The 20,527-nt window shown below is 41.8% G+C and overlaps 1 protein-coding gene and 1 long non-coding RNA gene across 2 annotated transcripts in view; both read left to right on the top strand.

Moving 5' to 3' along the window:
- LOC306925676 overlaps window positions 1-6,386 on the top strand; it is a 29,563-nt gene extending 23,177 nt beyond the window's left edge. The window contains exons 2-3 of the long non-coding RNA XR_013790285.1: window positions 66-239; window positions 6,171-6,386. This is a non-coding gene — a long non-coding RNA (uncharacterized lncRNA). The remainder of the gene's footprint in view (window positions 1-65; window positions 240-6,170) is intronic.
- A 218-nt stretch (window positions 6,387-6,604) lies between these two features.
- plekhg6 (pleckstrin homology domain containing, family G (with RhoGef domain) member 6) lies at window positions 6,605-19,024 on the top strand (the record flags this gene model as incomplete). Its single annotated transcript, XM_079503639.1, has 14 exons — window positions 6,605-6,619; window positions 6,772-6,906; window positions 7,840-7,977; window positions 8,532-8,627; window positions 8,724-8,774; window positions 10,440-10,589; window positions 10,875-10,985; window positions 11,711-11,860; window positions 12,541-12,675; window positions 12,998-13,117; window positions 13,746-13,881; window positions 14,455-14,570; window positions 14,936-16,470; window positions 18,028-19,024. 14 exons carry the CDS (start codon window positions 6,605-6,607, stop codon window positions 18,224-18,226), a joined length of 3,087 nt encoding a protein of 1,028 aa, XP_079359765.1. The 3' UTR covers window positions 18,227-19,024.
- Between the last annotated feature and the right edge of the window lie 1,503 nt (window positions 19,025-20,527).

The following is a 20,527-nucleotide window of genomic DNA, read 5'->3' as shown; positions in this document are numbered from 1 at the left end:
GTACAGTAGCAATAACACTTAAACAGCACCTCCTCTAACCCCATGCTTCGCTTTCCCTCTCGTAGGCGTACTGCTATTTTATTGGCTTTCTTCATCAAACCCAATATCTCTGTGTCTGCTTTCCGCCCTGTGGATACTGGCACTGACCTTAATCACTTCCCCATAACTGCTACCTGCGAACCGTCTCCGCTCTGATGTCAATCAGCCCTCGTTCTTTCTCTGCACATGACCCTACGACGGTATGTCTTTGCCCTGTTATGCAACAGACCTGAAATGACTACACTCACTCCAGAAAATTGCACACACACGACACATCTCCTCCTGAAGCGATCACCTCCTGTTTGTTCTTGCTGATCAATAAGCCTGATTGACGTCCAACGTCTGAGTAGTCAATTATCACCCAGCCAGGCAAACACTCAGTAACAACACATTAACCAGGACTGAGCACTGATTTGTTGGCTCTCTAATCCAGTTGTTCTTGTTGGGCCAGTTGCAAAGGGCAGGGGTGCAGGTGAGAGAGTGAGGGAGCGAGCGAGAGAGACGACAGAGAGTGGGAGGGAGGGAGGGAGGGGACAGACAGAAAGAGAGGGAGAGAGAGAGGAAAACTGGCAGAAACCAAAGATGACTGTGTGAAACAAGATGGATCTAACTAAGCCCAGGTGAAGTGTTATTTGTTAATTATAAACCTATGTATTAATGTAGAACATGAGACAGTATTTAGTATTTGTGATGTTTTGCCTTAAGTTACAGTATGTCTTCACTTGTTGATCCACATGTTTGTGTTTTTGTACTGCTCTGTGGGGCTTGTGTATTGGCTTGTGATTTTCTCAAAGTACATGAATTAAATGAAACTAGAATCTAGTAGTCGGAAAGAGTCGAGGAGTTAGAATTCCAATGTTATCTAAGTTCAGACATGTCCAGTGTTGCAGTGACAGATATTTCTACTGAGTGAAAACAGTTGTCAGAGTCACTTGTGCTTTGGAGCCTGGCAGTTCCATAGAGTAAGTTTAATAGCAGGAATGGCTGGAATATACTATAGCCTACAGCAGTGGTTCTCAGCGTGTATGATCAGGGAACGCCCAGGGGTCCTTGAGGGCCAGGGGTTTCAGGGGGATGAGGGACCCCCCCAGCTAAATGACTGATAGTTAATCTTTGTCATTAGCATGGTTACATGTACAGTAAATACAACTGGAGGACATACAAGAATGTCTATTTTGATCAGTTTCACTGATATCTCTAAAGGAATTCTGGAGAAAATGACAGACTATATTGGGCCAATTCATGTCTAACAAAATAAATGCTCTTAGATTTGGAACAAATACAAATCATATCTAATGGGAGTCGATGGCCGAATACACATCAAATTGGAGAAAAGAAAACTGGGTGTACACTGTACACGTGTGCATTTGTGGGCAGTGCTGGGCACATAAATGCATGCATGTGGTTGATACAGTCGCTGATACAGTTGTTGATTTAATTCCACAGTCCACACAGCCTCAGTTTATATTCATCTATTCATCAGAATCAGAGCCACAGAAACAGTGTATAGGTGGTAGGCCTATATCACTTACTGTGTGTGTGTGTGTGTGTGTGTGTGTGTGTGTGTGTGTGTGTGTGTGTGTGTGTGTGTGTGTGTGTGTGTGTGTGTGTGTGTGTGTGTGTGTGTGTGTGTGTGTGTGTGTGTGTGTGTGTGTGTGTGTGTGTGTGTGTGTGTGTGTGTGTGTGTGTGTGTGTGTGTGTGTGTGTGTGTGTGTGTGTGTGTGTCTCGACATAAATTAGCTTGTAAGAACAATAATTATTAGCTGATATATTTGGATTGGATTCTTGCTGTGGAGATGGGCAGGAATCTTTCATAAAAAATAAGTCCTAGATGGAGCATGTTCTTCATGCACCCAGACATAGTGGCAAAATCGGGTTAAAACTAACCTATGACCTAAACCACGTCATTCCCTCTCATTTGTCTGTCATGTCATGTCACGTGTCTTCTTAAATACCATGCCATAAATATCTGTCGAATGATCATTAAATGTTTGCTGTGAATCACATGCATTCCTCTCTGTGTAACCAAACGCTTCAGTCGGACATTGTGACGCTATTGTAGGTATGCAGGAACTGATGAGAAGGCTGTGCTGCTCTGAGCCTGTGAGGCAACTATCTGTATCATATTCACTGTTTTGCAAACTCTGGTGGATACTGTTACGTTACCTCTCTGCTTTTATGGCAGAGATGTGTCACTGTCAGTATGGGTTGGTTTATTGCATTCAAAAGTCAAAGTTGTACGATTTGTCAGCAGCATTTGTCAGCAGTGAAATTGGTTCTCTGCATTTGACCCATCTCTTGGAGCGGTAAGCCTTCTACAGCAGTGGTTCTCAGCGTGTGCGATCAGGGAACCCCCAGGGGTCCTTGAGGGGCAGGGGTTTCAGGGACCCCTGGCACTTTACACTTTTAGACATTTTGAGAGTAAATCACAGGCACATGATTTGGGAAACTCTTTCCATTCTCTGTTTTCACTGACAACTTTCCTGTTGGCCTTTTGGATGAGGTGATGTGTTTCACATGCCTCGATGGGCTCTCAAATGTTTTTTCCCCCAGATTTCCAAGGGTACCCCCGTTTCCCTGACTAACAATGATAGAATATTACAACATTAGAACATTACAAATAATAAATGAAGTGAAAGAGAGAATTAGGGCCACCTGAGCAGATTTATTTTCAACTCTCGCCATAACATTTTAGTATTAAGTCCAGTTTTTATGTCAATATGTTTGAAAATACAACAGCATAAACACAAATAAGTATTGGTTTCTATTTAATAAACGTTTAATACCTTACATATTGCCAGGATCACACAAGGTTAATTAAACATTACAATCAATTAAATTCTTAACTTTCCTTCGCGTACCCTCTATCGTACCTCCAGGAGACAGTAGTACACATACCCCTATTCGAGCCTTGCACTGTCTCTCTCCGAAGAGACCTTGAACAATCAAAGAAGCTCCTGTTCTGTTCTCAAATGCTCTTGTTTATCTCTGTTCAAAAGGGAGTATGACTGTGTGTCTGCTGTCTGCAGATAAAATATCCCCCCCCCCACACACTTTTTAATAAACTAAATGTCGTCCTCACATTCAAGGCCCGCACAAAGTATGTAAAGTATGATTACATACAATAATAATATGCAGTTATACCACGCACATCTTTATTTATTAACTTTTATAGCGATATAGTTATTGAATATAAGGCTTTATGTCAGTTCTTAAATGTTTCATTAATTATGGCCTAACCCGCCATAATTGTAGAAGCCCATTTCAATGTACATTAACAATAAAAAGTTTAAGCAGGCTAAACAGTGATTTTAAGCAGGCTAAACAGTGATTTTAAGCAGGCTAAACAGTGATTTTAAGCAGGCTAAACAGTGTTTTGATAACCATTTTCTAACCCTGGAAATCTGGCATAACTATTTCAGGCATGTCATTATTATTATGTATATCTTTAAGAATAACATATATATACTGTAAAGTCTCTCTCATTGGGTCAACTCATGTCCAACATTTATATTTAAATCAGTGGTTCTCAAAGTGTGGTCCAGGGACCCCCAGTGGTCCTGGAGCAGGTTGCAGGAGTTCCTGGCAAAACTAGTTAATATACTGTATATTGAATATTTTCTTAAACCCAACACAAATCTTGTACATGTATTCAGAACGGCGGCCTTCGCCTCCGCCCATTTGGGCATCCTTGAAATAAGTTTGTTAGTTAGTGCGAGAGTGAGGTCTAGCCAACACTAACTCGGGATTCCTGGATCGCTGCCCTCCACAATTTCCTATCCAACATCAGGTTCTTGAGCTCTGCAGTGATGTCAGCCAAGCTGTCGCGCCGCAGCACGTCGACATAGGTCAGGTGGTACGCTTCTTTCCCCTCCTGGCTTTGCCCTGGGTTGGCTCCCATAGGGTCAATTTACTTAACTCAAGTTCTGGGTGCCCTGCCAGCCTCATCCTTCTCTCTCTGACTGTGGTAGGTCCCCATATAGGTCCACATTTCTGATGCGGTCCGTCCATGTGAAACCTAGTGCCATTCGTAGCATTCTTGTGTAGACTCCATCCAGGGCTTTTTCCTGTTGTACTGTGAGGGTCCATGTCTCGACCCCATACAGCAGTACTGACTCCACAGTAGCTATGAACAGCCGCCTCTTAAGGTCTTCTCCCATATCTGATTTCCACACTCTCCTCGTCCCATGCAAGTTTGAGAACCGCTGCTAAAAACCCATTAAAACCGGGAAAGCATCTGTGTCATCTTAGATTTTAGCTAGCCTACCGGTATAGCAAGATTAGCAACATACGTTTAAAAAAAAAAGATTTAGAACAGTGGTTCTCAAAAATAGCAGATGTACTCGCAGCACCAGCTCCGCGGCCAAATACATGTACAGTAGCGGTCATTTTGGGGTTTCTTGGCACGACAAAAGTTTGAGAACCACTGCTTTAAATAATGTTATGTTGGATATATACTGTAGGCCTCTTGACTGCATGGTGTGTAGTCCAGTCCTACTACAAGATGGATGCAGTAGTGGAAAGTAAAAGTAAAGTACTTAGTACAATTTTGAGGTATTTGTAGTTCACTTGAGTATTTCCAATTTAATACTTTCACATCTTCTCCACAGATAAATATTGTACTTTTACTCCACTACTTTATTTATTTGAAAATACTTAGAAGATTTGGATTATTGTTACAAAACATAGGCTATACATTAACCACTACCTGTATACATTTCGCCCATTTGAAAATAGCATTTCAAAAGATTTTTAGACATTTGAAAACTTGAAATGGGTCATTCTGCACAATGAGTGGGCCTACTTTCTACTTTTGGAACTTTTAAGTACATTTTGATATCAATACTTTTGTACTTATAGGCGTTTACTTGTAACAGAGTTTTCCTACGTTGCAGTATTTGATACTTCTATACCCAATAAAACATTTGAGTAGGCTATACTTTCCCACTACTGGATGGATGGCATCTGTAAAAGTATGACTACCATGGGCAGGGGACTCCAGTCCACACTGACGTGAGTCATTGTAGGCAGGCAGTCAGTCGTGTGTGAGTGGTGCATGTTTTTCCACTATTGCGCCACACACACACACACACACACACACACACACACACACACACACACACACACTAAAAGTGAACTGTGAATATAAAATGGTATAGCCTACTTCCCCAATTTGTTTTCTTCTGCTTTGATGCCTGGCATTGTGCTTTGCATTTCCTTTTGTTCCATAATTCATTTATTTTACCGTACTATTTAGTAGGAAGATGTTTGAAAAGAACTTCCTCAGCTTAAATTGAAGGATATGTTATTGCATTCTCTCTGCCTCTGGCCACACATATGAAACGTTTAAAAGGTTGTTGACTTTAACATACTCCCGCTTATGTTTTATTACTTTGTAATAACACCGTTTTATTAGTGTCATTACAGTTTTTATTACAGCTTTTATACATTCACGATTTCATATTTTGAAATATCAAGTATTGATAAAGAATTAATTCAGCTCTCTATAGCCTATACCCTATACTGTAGGCTATATAGTAGCCTACTATATATATTTAACATACCTGTGCTATGTCATATCAAATCATATTGAATTATCACATTCAAATTGTTAGAACTCACCAGTTAACGTATCTGTAGAACATTGCCTAAAGCCCATGGTTTTGAACAGGTCAACAACCAAACCTCTCTTTGACAAGTCTGACTGTTAACCCGGCCGGGTCAAAGATCAAGTTCAAGTCTTTATTTATCAAATGCAAAGTACAGCCATGTCGTCATCAATGCTGTCAATGAAATGTTTTGGAATCTATGCTTTCCTCAACAGTGCAAAGATTGACAGCTGGAGTTTAAAATAAGTCAAAAAGAACATATAGGCTTAACAAATCAAAAATCAAAAAAGATCTCTGCCAAATGTCAATGGGTTAAACATATAGGACAAACAGAAAGTAGATTATTGACATCACTAGGCCAGTGCAGTGAATGCCAGGTGTAGTCTACTCTATAAAGTGCCTGCAGCAACAGCTTGTACTGTAAAAATACAGCACGGACGAGGGATTATCGGTGGAATGCGCCCTTTAACTACCAGTATTCTCTTATTAGGCAATGAGTAACCCCTGTGTGTTTATCCTCAGCCTCTCCTATAGAGGGCCGTATGTAAACAATGGCGGGGAAAATGAAACGGCAGTGGATGAACCAGGAGTGCCGTGGAGAGACGCATGGGAGGGGGAGAGGCAGAGAGAAACCCAAACCAAAGAGACGGAGCTCCATGTGGACAGCCCACCTCCGCCTGCAGAGACTCTCGTCCACCGCAAGGGGTCAGCAGACAGCAGCAGACACAGGTTCAATACTCTGGGGCGCTACCAGGCAAGTTGTGTGCGTGCGTGCGTGCGTGCGTGCGTGCGTGCGTGCGTGCGTGTGTGTGTGTGTGTGTCAATTCCAAAACGTTTATATAACACACTGGAACAGATTGACAGCCTGGAACGGCAACAATTCCATGAAACATTTATGTAACTGACTAGTTACATAAAAAGCTGTGCGTGCAATGCATGTGTGTGTCAGGCAGCATATGCATCAATTAGACGTACTGTGCTGTTCTATTGTTGGCCTCTTATCAGTTCCATCATTACCTAAAGAGACTTAAGTGCCCTATCTAGCTGCCATCCTTCAAAAGGTTTTTTTCTGGATATGTGCATAACTTTCTTTTGAACTTGCCTGTATGCGTGAACATTCCAGAGGCGCACGAAGCAGAAGGTGGTGACAGATATTGCCACGGTGAGCAAGGCAGCATCTGCGGGAGTCAAACCCAGAGCTGCTCTGAGGCAGGTCCTGTTCAGCCAGGGCGTGTCGGAGAAGAACCCTACGCCTGAGGTACTGTTCACGTGACATCCCCTACACAGTACACCGTCTGAATGCACACCGACTGACACACAACTATTATCTCAATACATACTGAACGACACGAAACAAAAAATGCTTCCGACATTTTTATGTAGACGTAGATAGCATTTTATGTAGACTTAAAATAGCATTTTTGAGTGGTGTAAACCACTCCTACAACTGGCTTTGTTAGTCTGTCTGTCTGTCTGTCTGTGCAAAAAAAAATGAGCATGGTTGATGCTGATTGGTTGATGCTGATTTCATTACGTCAGACATTACGTCAGAACATAGCTGATCAGGCTATATAATACCTTACACCACTCAGTTCACACGGGTGTGATTTTTATGTAGACATAGCACTATAAAGTATACATGCATAGTTCCATTATATAGATATTCCACTCTTATGTTTTTGGCTTACGTATGAGTCATGATAACTACTTATTATGTATGTGATGTATTGCCATGCTTTTTGTTCTTGCTTAATGTAAATCGCTCTGGATTAAGAGCGTCTGCTAAAGGCCTAAATTGTAATTGTAAATTGCACAGATACAGACCTGCTGTCCAGCTCACACAAACACTGCTTTGGCTGTACTGCAGCAATAGACATATACGGCAAAATCCATGAGTTCTAATTTAACTTTAAGAGTTATATTCATACTGAGGATATGGTGTGAAGCTTCCCCCCCCCCCGTTCGTTACTGTTGTTATAGCTAATTATTTATGTTATTCTCTCTGCATTCTTCCCTCTTTCCCGTTTAAATCCGTCGCCTCGTTTCAACTGGGCCTGTATCATTCTCTCCCATCGCCATTGGACCTGTGTCTAATTTTCTGCTTCGGTGTGTTTCTTTCATTCTGTTGCTCCTTTGTTCTCTCTTTCCCTCTCATTGTGTTCCTCTCTGTGTCTCTCTCACCACCCATCAGGAGCGGGGTCAGTTGGACTTGTTGAAGCAGTCGCTGCAGGCCTTCCCCGTGCCCGTCGATCTGAGGTGGAGATGGGAAGAGAATCTTCATGGAACCACGCTGGAGAAAGGCTGGACCGAACTCGTGCACTCCCATTCGGTAGCTACCAAACCCTATAGAGCGGTGGATCTCAAAGTGGGGTCACAGTGACACCCAGGGTTCATTGAGGGGGTTCCAAATACGGGTCCATTTGGTTCCATTTGTACACTCATTACATGGGGGTCCTTGAAATTAAAATGTTTGAGAACCACTGCTATAGAAAAAATCACATCCGTGTGAAGTGAGGGGCGCTAATATATTAAAGTCTAACTCATGTTGATTAGGTAAAAAAGAACGGTGCCAACACAAACATTAAACGCCATTAACAATAAAGAGACAATATGACGTAATGAGTTACATTATGACATACATTTTCCCTTTATTGTCAATGGCCTTTACAAAACAAAGACAAACATTACACCTGTGTATAGGAGGGGCTAGTGCCCCTCAAAAAAATAAAATAAAATGGTCATTAAAATGTTGACATATTATTGCTTATAGCAGCTTTAACCACTACATCAATACTAAATGTATTCAGGTGAAATGCCTATATAGTCTGTCTGTGGGTTTTGTGCTCTCTGTAAGTGTGATTGTCTTTCTCTTCTCATGACCAGACAATGTCTAAGATGCAGAGACACCAGCAGGAGGCTCTATGGGAGTTTCTCCATACTGAGCTCACTTACATCAACAAGCTCACTGTCATCAAAGATGTAAGAAAGTGCCCGACCACACTGCATCCTGTATCACATTGTGTGGAAACTAAAAGTATTTTTTTATTTGAACAATACAGTTGTTGTCTCTTTCAGTTGGTTATTGCTGCCCTGGTCAACTTGCATCAGCATGGATTTCTCCTGGAGGTCAGTATGCAGTAGCTCTGCTTTGTTCTAAAAGACTGTGAACAAATTTCATGGAACACATTAAGATACAGAATTAAATAAACAAGACAGGCACTTATAACAGCGTGGTTCTGGGTCTCAAACTTAATGTCTGTCAAATCAGCAATTTGTCGGAATTATGGAATGTTAGTCATCTCCACCAATTGGGCTTCAAGCTTTCAGCCTGATTCGACCACAAGAGTATAAAAAGAATGAAAAAAAGAAATGCGGGGCACAGTGGCACAGTTGGTAGTGCTGTCACCTCACAGCTAGAAGGTCCTGGGTTCGATTCCCGCTCGGGACGCTGTTGGTGCTGGCGGCGTGCTTCCTCCTCCGCATCAGTGCCCATACCTGAGGCGGGGTTGGCGAGGGGGCCCCTCTGTGTGGAGTTTGCATGTTCTCCCCGTGTCCCCTAGGGTAGGTAGGTACCCTCACAAAAAACATGCAGTAATCCTGGTCTTTAAACTGCCTCCCCCTGGCCAGCCGGGGTGCCTGATGGAGGGGAAAGGAACTGGTTGGAATAACGTGTTCCTTCCACGCGCTACGTCCAACCAGGGAAACTCCCCCTGTCAGGTGCAAAGGAGCAACTTGGACACTCAGGCATGAAGGAAGCATGAGTTCAAGTCTGTTGCTCTCCCCATGTCCCCCATATATGGGGACTAGGCTGGCGGAGGGTGTGTAGAGCCCAGGATCACATTAGATAATTGACACAGGGGTGAAAAATGGGTTACAAAATCGTGGGATAAAAAATATTTAAAAAAGAAAAAGAAAAAAAGAAATGCACAATTTGTGAGAAATATTCAGGAATCTACTTCCTTGGCCTACTGGCAGCATGCTCAAGCTGGTTGCTGGTGTTAATGGACAATAAAGTGATTGTTCTTCTTATAGCTGTGCAAATGAGGCCAACATCAAACCTGCAGGTTTACTTTCAACTGCTCTACATACCGCTTACATTCTAACACACTGAGGTCATCCGTTGTAACAAAAGCACACAGATAGCAGTGGAACATTGAGCTCAAGAACAATAACATGATAACATCAACAGATGTTTTAATTAAAAATGTCCACTGAGAATGCGGAAGTATAGACATTGATTGATTAATTGTATTCACAGTAAAATAAAAAAATGGGGACATTTCAGACGAAAGTACAAGTCAATACAAAAACTGCTACGAAGACGAAACCAGGAAAAGCACTAAGACTTGATTACATCAGGGTCTTCCATTGTCAATTAATCGGAACATTTAAAGACGTACGAATATACACTTCTATGAAAAACACGAAAAAAAAGAAAAAAAAAACATTTTCTTTTATTTATTTTTATCCATATTTTTGAAAATTCCTCTAATCTGGTGTGCAGGTGATGACATGCACATGCCATGCACAATAGAATTACATTTTCTTTCTTTTATCCCATTATAAAATGGGCTAAAATGGCACCCAGGACCAAAACTGGTGACCCACTGGCACTGAAAGAAAAAACTCTTTGTTTTGTTTTTTTTACAGGGGTCAGTTTAGAATTTCAGCTGCTCTTTGAGAGCGGTTTTGAAGGAGTCTAGGGATTCACATGTATTAATGGCTGTTGGTAGGGCGAGAGTACAGTAGTACATTATTAAATAAGTTTCCTTCTCTCTGTTCTTCTGTCAGGTGACTCCTGAGCTGCTCTTCTCCAACCTCCCCTCCATTCTCAGTGCCCACCGCCTCTTCTGGCAGGAAGTGATGTATCCCATGTTAAGGGAAGTTCGGACAACTGGGAGACCCTTCGACCCCCTGAGGTTAGAAGCTGGGTGTCTGCAGGTAACAGTTAGTCGTTTGTTAGAAGTTATGAATAGAATGGAATAGAATACAATATGCCCCTCTTTCTTCCTAATCTCACCTATACAAAACCATGATCTGCAGGTGACAACTGGCTAGTAGATGTTTTTTACTGGAATATCCTCACCTGCACAAATATATTATTATTATGTTTCTTTGAAACTAAACTAAACAAAACTAAACCAAACATACATACATACATTACAGTCATTGTATGTGCTTCTGTACATAACACATTTCAATATTCTTCCTCTTCTTTTCCTCTAGTTCCACAAACGTTTCTCATCCTATTTGCCATATTGTTGGGAGGAGGAGGACACTCTAGAGTTTACACGAAGAGAGATGGATACCAAACCTCACTTCTTTACATACGTCCAGGTAACATTATATGCACTCAATCTGCATGCATTCAAAAATAAAGTAGTACACATGTGCACAAAAAAAACATAATTATTCAACTTCATTCACATTATGCTCTATGGTGTTATTGTTGTTCATAACCAGTGGGTTACATGTATGACAGTATGAGTCAGCCATTCGGTCCCTTAAGGACAGCTGCTTCTCACACCAACATTCTCTCACAATGACTCAGCCTGCTCTGGTAATCTAAATTCTAAAGGCATCATTTCTGTAAACAAAGATTCAAGAATTATGCAGTTTAGGGACAGAAAGGGTGAGGCAAGCACCAGCGCAATACTTTCTTTGAACAGGCTGTTTCTTTAGTGGCTTCATCTTTCGCTCAGATGAGAAAGGGCCACTGGCAAGCTCTTGAATCATTTTATTTAACTGAAGTACATTGTCTGGTATATTATTTTTATCTAGCACCTAATGGTGATATCACTTTGACAACTGTGAACAATTAACTCTTGTTTTAACCACCATCAGAAGAGGTGTCATTACTCATTATCATTCTTTCAAACTGTATTTTTGAATGGTGGATTTAATTTGCAATGCATTAATGACTGAATGACCGGATGGATGGATGGATGGATGGATGGATGAACGAACGAACGAACAAACGGATGGTAGCTACTGCCACTGACAACCAGATGCAACTTCAGGGTCTCTCTGGACTTATGCTTACAGTATGTGATTATCCTTAGTGGGTGGAGACACACCCTCAGTGTGAGCGGATGCGTCTGGGAGACATGCAGGCCAAGCCCCACCAGAGGATCACCAAGTACCCCCTGCTGTTGAAGGCTGTGCTCAAAGCCACCCAGGACCCACATGCACAACACACAATACGACACATGGTGAGAAGCCACTTTTTATCCGATGATTTTATAACCCATTTTGTTACACTCCGTCTGTCAACCTGGGGAGAGCAACGGACTGACCTCATACTTCTAGAAGCCATAATTTCAAGAGGGAATAGGGGTGGCATAGTGCCTACGTGTCCTGGGTTGGAACCCAACTGCATGGGGCTTTTCTCTGTGTGGTTGCATGTTCTCCATGTGTCCATATTGGTTTCCTCCCACACCAAATTACATACAGTGCATGTTAGGGTCTAGGGACATGCAAAGGGAAAACAGCGCCCTCCTTTCCTTTCTCTGTCTCAAGATACACATACTGATACTGTATACCTGTCAGGGCCTTGGGTAAGGCATCAGCCTTTGATCTGGACCTGGTCCTCTGCTCAGTAGCTCCCCACTGCTTCAGTTGGGACGGGTTAAGTACATAGGGCGGAGTACAGGTACTGTGCAAATGTAGTCTGCAAATAAACCAAATAAAGACGACAACAAATAAACAATGTTTGAAGTGTGATGAAATTAAGTGACAGGGAAGCTTTTACTTTGGCCTTCAGTTTCCTGAACATACAGATAGACTTGCATTGACTAGATCAATCTGTAGTTCCCAGAGGTTTAAGAGAGAGTTTTAAACTCAGACTGAGAACACCTTCTTGACAACACATCTTCCTTTGTCTGTCCTCCAGTTGTCCAGTGTCAATGGCTTTCTGGAGAGCATCAATGACGACCTGAGGCTGAAAGATGAAGAGCTGGCTCTCTCTATTTCTGCCCAGAGAGTGGAGGGATATGTGGTTGAAGGGATAAATGAGGATATTGACAAGGTAAGACATTTCAGGAAGTCCATCCCACCTTGTTCTTTGTGGGATTGGGGGGTGAGAACATGATATTTTCAGCTGAAACAAGACAAGTCTAAAACAATGTTATTTTGAAAGGGTTATGCACTTTCTGTACTTAAAGTACAGTACAACATTAGTTGTACTGTACTTACAGTACAACTAATGACAGCCAGGCACAATAAATATTATTAATAGAAGATGAAAGAAGCACAAATAAAATAAGAACATTGGCAAATAATGACTGCAACATGTTGCACTTATGATAATTATTTATCATTGATGTACTACAATTTTTATCATTCCACAGCATGTCAGAGAGGTGTGTCAGTTTGACTTAACGTGCCCAATGAAAGGGGTGGGTCCTGGGATTGTACGCAAACTGCTTCTAGAGGAAAACCTAAAGGTCCGTGCTAGGAAGGACAGTAAGGTATGTACTCAATTACTAATTAACTGTTTGATTGATAAATTGGAAACATAACGAAAAGAGCAACGTTTTATATCGATCATGTCTTATAAAGCAGTGGTTCCCAAACTCTTTCATGTCAAGGACCCCCAAATTGACACAAATTAGCCCGCAGAGCCCCATTTGAAAAGACATGCCAGGAACCCCCATAAGAGAAGATTTTTTATGGCTCTAGCAGTGATTCTCAACCGGTTTAATTTCAAGGACCCCCCCAGTTTGACATGCATTAGTCTACGGACCGCCCAGTTAATGGCATTTCTATCTCTGGGACCCCCAATTTATATCGTAAAATCAATGTTAATTTAACTTTGAGAGTGTACAAATGGACACTCTCAGAGTTACAGACCCATAAGGGTCCATTTGGTTCCAAACTATCATTTAGCTGGGGACCCCCTGAAACTCCCTCAAGGACCCCTGGGGGTACCCGGACCCCACTTTGGGAACCACCGTTATAAAGGATAACCGATCTCCCAGATCAGATAACGTGCTGTTGCAGTTTCTATATACTGTTCTATAAATTCAGGATGCATTAAAACCTTAAATCTCTTTAATAATTCTGTGTTTACTCTGTCACGGTGGTGGCGTAATGTAGCTGGAGGTGGTGGTGGCTCTACTCTTCTCAGATGTCCTCCTGATAACCAAAGTTCAGAAGAAGGCGGAGAGGCTGAAGGTAGTGCGCCCCCCGTTGGCCTTGGACAGAAGTCATTGTTCAGCGCTCAGAGACGGCAGTATAAACCTCTTTTATTTAACCTTTATCTATCCTGGGGGGGGCGGCTCATTGAATACAGATTATTCTTTCACAAAACCACTCCTCTTCACACTCATACAGTATCATGCATCCATGCACGGTATATTAAGCAACTAGTCGACTAGTTTACTAGTCGATCTTTTTTTTTTTTTTCCCGATTTTGTAGGCCTCAAGATCAGGTAGATTATAGTTATAGTCACCATGTACACAGTTTTTCAATGTACAAATATTTATTTTAAAAAAAAAGAAAAAAAAGAAAATAACTTATTTTTTAATTTTATTTTTTTACATAATAGGTAGTTAAACAACTAGTCGACTAGTAAACTAGGCAACTAGTCAACTAGTAAAAATGACTAGAAGTGAATGCCCTACGGTATACTGTATGAAAATGCATTGTAAAGTGTTTTGGAGAAAGGTGCTGTATAAATGTACCATTTGCCCATCTTATCTCAGCTTAATCTTGAACATCCAGGAACTGACATCAGTCCTATAATCCCGAGCACATAGATGTTTTTCAACCTTTCTCCTCCACCTCCTCGTTTTGTTCTCTCAGGTTCCTTCGTTCTCGTGGAGGTCAGTGACCTTGGCTGTGCCATGAACGTCTACATATTCTCGACAGCCGCGCCAGAGAGCTGCTCCACGTGGGTTTCCGCCATTCACCAGGCACAGGTGGGTGCAGTACTTAGTTCAGACTAGTCATTGGTCCGACAAACGACAACCTACCTCAAACCCTCCTGACCATAACCGCACGCACGGGAGCAGCTCATGACTCCGTCGGAGTCATGTGCGGTCCCCTGCAAAGGTTACCACACACAATCCTTATCCTCCTTTGTATTTGGCAATCAACTATTGTGGCATTATTGTCGCTCAAGTTCAGAAATCAACATTTACATCTTGAAAATATTCACTTCAATTATATCAAATTAATACAAAACTAGATGAAAGCGGGGACATGGGTGGGCTGTTTATTAAAGATTAGGCCTAATTGAAGTCTACGTGCTGTAAATTGTATTGTGCGTCTTGTTAATTGACAGGAGACGCTGAAGGGACTCAGAGAGACGGAGAACAACAGACAGCTGGACAGCCATAAACTCCAACAATCTGAGACCATGCTCCGTACGGAAACCAAAATAGATCAAATGAAACACCCACTTAAAAAATCTGGAAATGAAACATTTGTAGATAACCAATCAGTTAGTGGGATGTTGACAGAGGCAGTGACAGAGGCAGCACACCGGCACTCAGACCCGCAGGTCACCAGTAACGGTCCTGGGTTATCTGGACAGGAACATAAGTTCAGTGACGCTCAGCGCAAATCGGCGCACTGGGGCTTTGCACGTCAAGCACTCAAAAAAAGGCAAGAAACGGAAGGCAGAGAATGGATAGAAATGGGCGTGAGAGGGGATCAACAATGGGAGCCAGAGGAGTTGGAATTTCGGGGGATAAAAGAGCGGAAGGCAACCTGGAACCTCAACAGACAATCATCCCCTGACTTGAGCAATGGCGTCCTGCCTACGGATGTGGCAAAGCCTTTCAGAGGCAAACCCAGTGGGCCGCACTCTCTCTTGATTGGTGGAGTGTACCCTGATGTAGACTACCCAATGCCCCAGTCTGGCACTTCACTTCCTCCTCACAGAGAGCACCAAACACTGAGCTCTGCGGGGACGTCTGGGTTTCAAGGGTTCCCCGCGGGAGCAGGAGGGAGGTCATTGCGGAGGCATTCAGAGACACAGCCAGTGTACCAGGAGCCCAGGAGAGACTCATTTCACAGCCATTCTGCGGAAGAGGCTCCGCCGTCGGACTCATGGGGCTTCTCGGGCAAGCTGAGGTCTCCCAAATTACGGCGGAGGAGACCAAACAGCGGCCATCATGGTGTTCATCCTCAGACGTCCAGACAGCAGCAGTCGAGATTGTCAGGAGCTCATAGGAACTCTTCCTCCAACTCTGACTCAGATTGCAACCACAAGCTCAAGGGACACTCCGTTTCTTCCTCTAGCAGGAACACAGACTCGCACCTGGTGCTCAAGCTGGGATCCTTGAAGCAGCTGGACCACAGGGTGTTGTGGGACGCGGTTGGTGGTCAGAGGGCTTCCCCAGACCTCCAAAACGTTCCCGAGCCCGAGCAGCCCAATGAAGTGCCTGAGCAAAATGTACAAACAACAAGGAGGCCCAAATTAACGCCGCAGAGGAGCTCCTCCATTCCGGACCTGGTCACTCGCGGTGGACAGGGACTTCGTCTCGAGTCTCGTAAGAACAGTCTGCCGAGAATGGACGCCCGGCCTCATTCTGCCCTAGGGTTGGATCCACGAGCACGCACCTCCACTCTGGTGGGCTTTCTGGAACGAGCCAAAGAGAGGGCCCAAACAAACGGGAAACTGCACGCCAACCTCAAAACATGGAATCAGCCTCCGTCCCCTTCTTTCTCCACCACTCCGTCACAGTCACCCAGTGAAGGAGAGCGGGATACAGAGTGGGAGGAGGTGGAGGTCATGAGATGCAGAGCTCCCACCGTGAGTAAAGGTTGGAGAGAGCAGCTGGTGGACGGGGATGAAGATGAGAAGAGGAGCAGGTAAGGATGAGACGCTGATCTTCTTTTTTTTTTGAAAGGCAGATTCTATTCTATTCAATAGAACAATATATGAATATGAATTTAGTGGATAATGGTACATCTGTGTAGTGTGTATGCATTTATTTTTGCAATGAGTTATGATTGGGTGGACAATTGGCTATCACGTTCTGTTTGAATGGAAACAAAACAGTTTCTATTTTAGTTGCTTGGTGGCACTGCCTACTTCTAGGTAATCTGATTCTCGATTTCCCAAACATATTCTGTTAATATTGCTCAGGTTTGGATTTTCATTTCACATTACATCACATAGTGATGAATAACTGGGGATCACAGACATTCATTGGATTTTAATTAGTTAGTTTTTTTTTTTTTTATATTTGTTGCAACTCCGATCTCTATTAAAAATCACACCCGTGTGAACTGAGTGGTGTAATATAGCCTGTCTGACGTAATGAAATCATGTCTGACGTAATGAAATCACACCCGGGTGAACAGGGTGAACATAGCAACCATGCTCATTTTTTCTGCACTAACAAAGCCAGTTGTAGGAGTGGTTTACACCACTCAAAAAACATGATTACTGAGGCGGATGTAGTGTTCTGGCAAGAAGGCAAGGCTAGTTTATTTGTATAGCACATTTCAACAATGCAATTAAAGTGATTTACTCAAAACATTAAAAGCATTTAAAACAGTGCCAAAGAAACATTATACACGGTCATTTAAATATAATAAAGATAGTTATTAAAATGTAAAAGTATAAAAAATTGTACAGACATTGTAAGCCAGTGTAGAGAACTGAAGTGATATAATCCACTTTCCTATTAAGGATTTGAGCAGCATCGTTCTGAATCAACTGCAGGTGTGTGATAGATTTATTTCGGGGGACCTGTAACCTACCGTATAGTAGTAAAGTCCAATGAAGGCAAATACACAGACAGAAGTTTTTCCCCCCAAAATCTTGCAATAAGGCCTTTAATCATTGATATTATTTATAGCCTAGGACTGGAGGTGATAGTAGGCTGACTTTGTAATTGTCTTACTGTGGCTGTTGAAATTCAGTTCTGAGTCGATGACTGTACCAACATGATGTGGTTAAGATTACCGATCTGAGAACCGCATTTTAATTGTTCTTCCTTTCCTCAAAAAACAATTACTTTTTTGACAGTTTTGTCTTTGTTTTATTGAGGAACATATTGGCACATCCAAGTAGCAGAACACATCTTTTTTTCTGAACAACCAACTTGATGCTTAATACACTTGATATATTTCTTCAGGTGACATTTGTTATCTTCAGAACATATTTTAGACAACACATTCTTAGTGCATTGTATGTACGCATGTTCCTCCCAGACAATGATATTGGTGGCAAGGCCTTTGAAATAACTATTTAGATCATCATTTATTTTAACACAACATTTTAACATAACATTGAACACCTTCTTGGAAAAACACCAAATGTTAGAATATGGAGATAAGAATATGGACGATATATTCAACCATTGTATGAATAAATATCTTCATGAATATCTTTTATTCCCATGTCCCTCCTTTCTGTAGCACTGTCTTTGCGGATGGCGTAAATGTGGACTGGTCAGGGTGGTGCTTTGACGATGAAGAGGTCATGGATCACCTGAACCCCGGCGATTACACCATCGGAGGAGGTGAGGGGCTATTGGAGGGCATCAGCAGAACTCTGACCGCATGGGACATGAAAGGATTCACAGAGCAAGAGGAAGGAGAGGTTAGCCAAGTCTAGTTCCGATGTGGCTACTGAGACAAATGGGAACTCTCTCGCAAGGGCACTAACCTGCACGAGAGTGTAAAAATGAGGATTTTACTTGTGGGACTCAGCTAGTGCGCCCACAGTGGATTCAAATATGTGTTCTGAGATACACACTGTCATCCAACTGATGAGGTCCACTCAGTTTAAAGTCTACACACTGTGCCAAAGTTCAATCTGTGAGCTTGATCTGCTACTTTTGCTTTAATTTGAATCCTGAAAAGTAACGGTTTTGGACGCATGAGGTTTCCACCCGACAGACGATCTAGCCTACTGTACAGTATATAATCAAAAGGGAAATGTTGACAGCAAACTGTAACACTGCCTCTGTAAATATGCATCACTATGTCAAATAATGTAACATATTCATTGTTCTTTTCTTTCTATGAAATGCCAATACGCTTAAAGTCAGCGACTTTCATTTGAGTTTTTTTATTTTTATGAATAATAATTTCACTTTTGTCTTATTCATTTCACTTAGAAATTCCAGATTGTATATTTTGTATATAATAATGAAAAGCAGTTTAAACATATATTTTTTATTTTTATTATCATCTTATTCTCAAAAGATATAGCTACTACAGGCTGTACAGATATATACACATAAAAGGCTGGAAGAAAACAGGTTACATTTGAAATGAATGATACAGTATATACACAAAATGTCAGATATATATATTTTTCTAAATACAGCATATTGCTACAAATGTCTGCTGGGCATGTTTACAATTCATATGTACTGTACATCTATAAAGGTTTGTGCTGGCAATATGAGTTTAGGACGGTCGTCATCTTTATTCAACAGTGTTGTGACATTTGGCTGCAACAGCTGCGTTTAATTTGGTTCTGTTCTCTCTCTTCTCTTTCATTTAAGATCAAGTGAACAATAGGCTCCAGTGCAGGGTATCGCAAGAGCCTTTTCCTCTGCACAGGAGACAATTATGCCAAGCTTAAAATGCCTGTAAACTGGGATTTAATATGTACAAAATCATCAATCAACAATTATGCACTTGGTCACAAGTTTTAGCTGCCCCCTAGTGGTCTGTTTGCGATGAATCCAATATTCGATAAGTAAGTACAGTATATGGTTGAAACCCCAAATAACTGAGAGAAGAGGTATTTCAATTGATTCTGTTACTATTGGGTATACTAAATAACATACTAACAATGTAGGAAAATGTAAGTTCTAGAAAGGCATAATTTTCAAAATGGCATCCGTGGTGGTTTAAAATGCCTATACCGGTGAGCTGGCAAAAGGCATCATTTTCAAGATGGCTTAATTTCCAGAAGTTAGATTTCCATAATTACCGCCCCAGATAAAGGCTCAAAGTGTAGATTTTCATATACATGAAAATATCCGTAATAGCCTTTGCATGCATTTGAAATGACAGCAGTGGTTAGAGCAGACAAACATTCAATCAACAGCTACATAGGCTCTTTTCGATGTGTCCTTGAGTAAAAGACCAACCTTTCTCTGACTCATCAATATTTGTGAGCTTACTTGTCTGTTGAAGGTGGTATGTTACTGTTCCAGCAAGACTTTTTCCCTGTAGAAACGACAGATCCATTCCCCAGAATCCTCTTGTGTTGCTCTTGTAAAACCTTCCCCTTTCCCGTAAAGGTCACAGGTCATGTGGGCCCACTCATAGTCAGTGACTATAGCAGATCTACAAGCGAGTGGCGCGCTACGAGCTTGTAGGTCTGCTATTTTTGAAAAATCGTGAAAATAAAATTTAAAAAAAAATCTTTTTTTTTGGAAAATAATTTGGGGACCCCCTAAAATAATTTGGCGACCCCCCGAGTGGTCGCGACCCACGGGTTGAGAACCCCTGTGCTATGAGACCCCTTCATCCATTGTATTCAAACTTGAGTGTTATTGCAACTTCCTATGTGTAGTACATCTTAATTTACTTCTGCATTATTTACAGGAAACGCATGCCGTTTGGAAGAGCGGTATTGGAAATGTGAAGAACAATTTGAAACTATCTTGTCCTTCTTTCCTCGCTGTCAGTCAGAAGTGTTCACAGCTTTCATTGAAGTTGATAAATAGAATGATATGCCATTCTGGTTAACAGAGTAGTATTACTGTATGATTGATTGATTGATTCTTTATTTAAGTGTCATGCTTCCGAAGAAGCCCAGCCCATATTATGGACTTACAGGACACTTTTTACAGTTTACATAAACAATGACACTGTATGTTGATTTGAAGTAGGTTCATCATCAGACTGACTGATTCATCCTCTCCTGTTTCGTTTCACGCGTTTTCCTAGGTCC

Source organism: Electrona antarctica (genome assembly GCF_951216825.1).
Source record: "Electrona antarctica genome assembly, chromosome: 6".
Lineage (NCBI taxonomy): Eukaryota > Metazoa > Chordata > Actinopteri > Myctophiformes > Myctophidae > Electrona > Electrona antarctica.
Note: the sequence above shows the minus strand (reverse complement) of the source record. Positions and strands in the feature narration are given on the sequence as shown.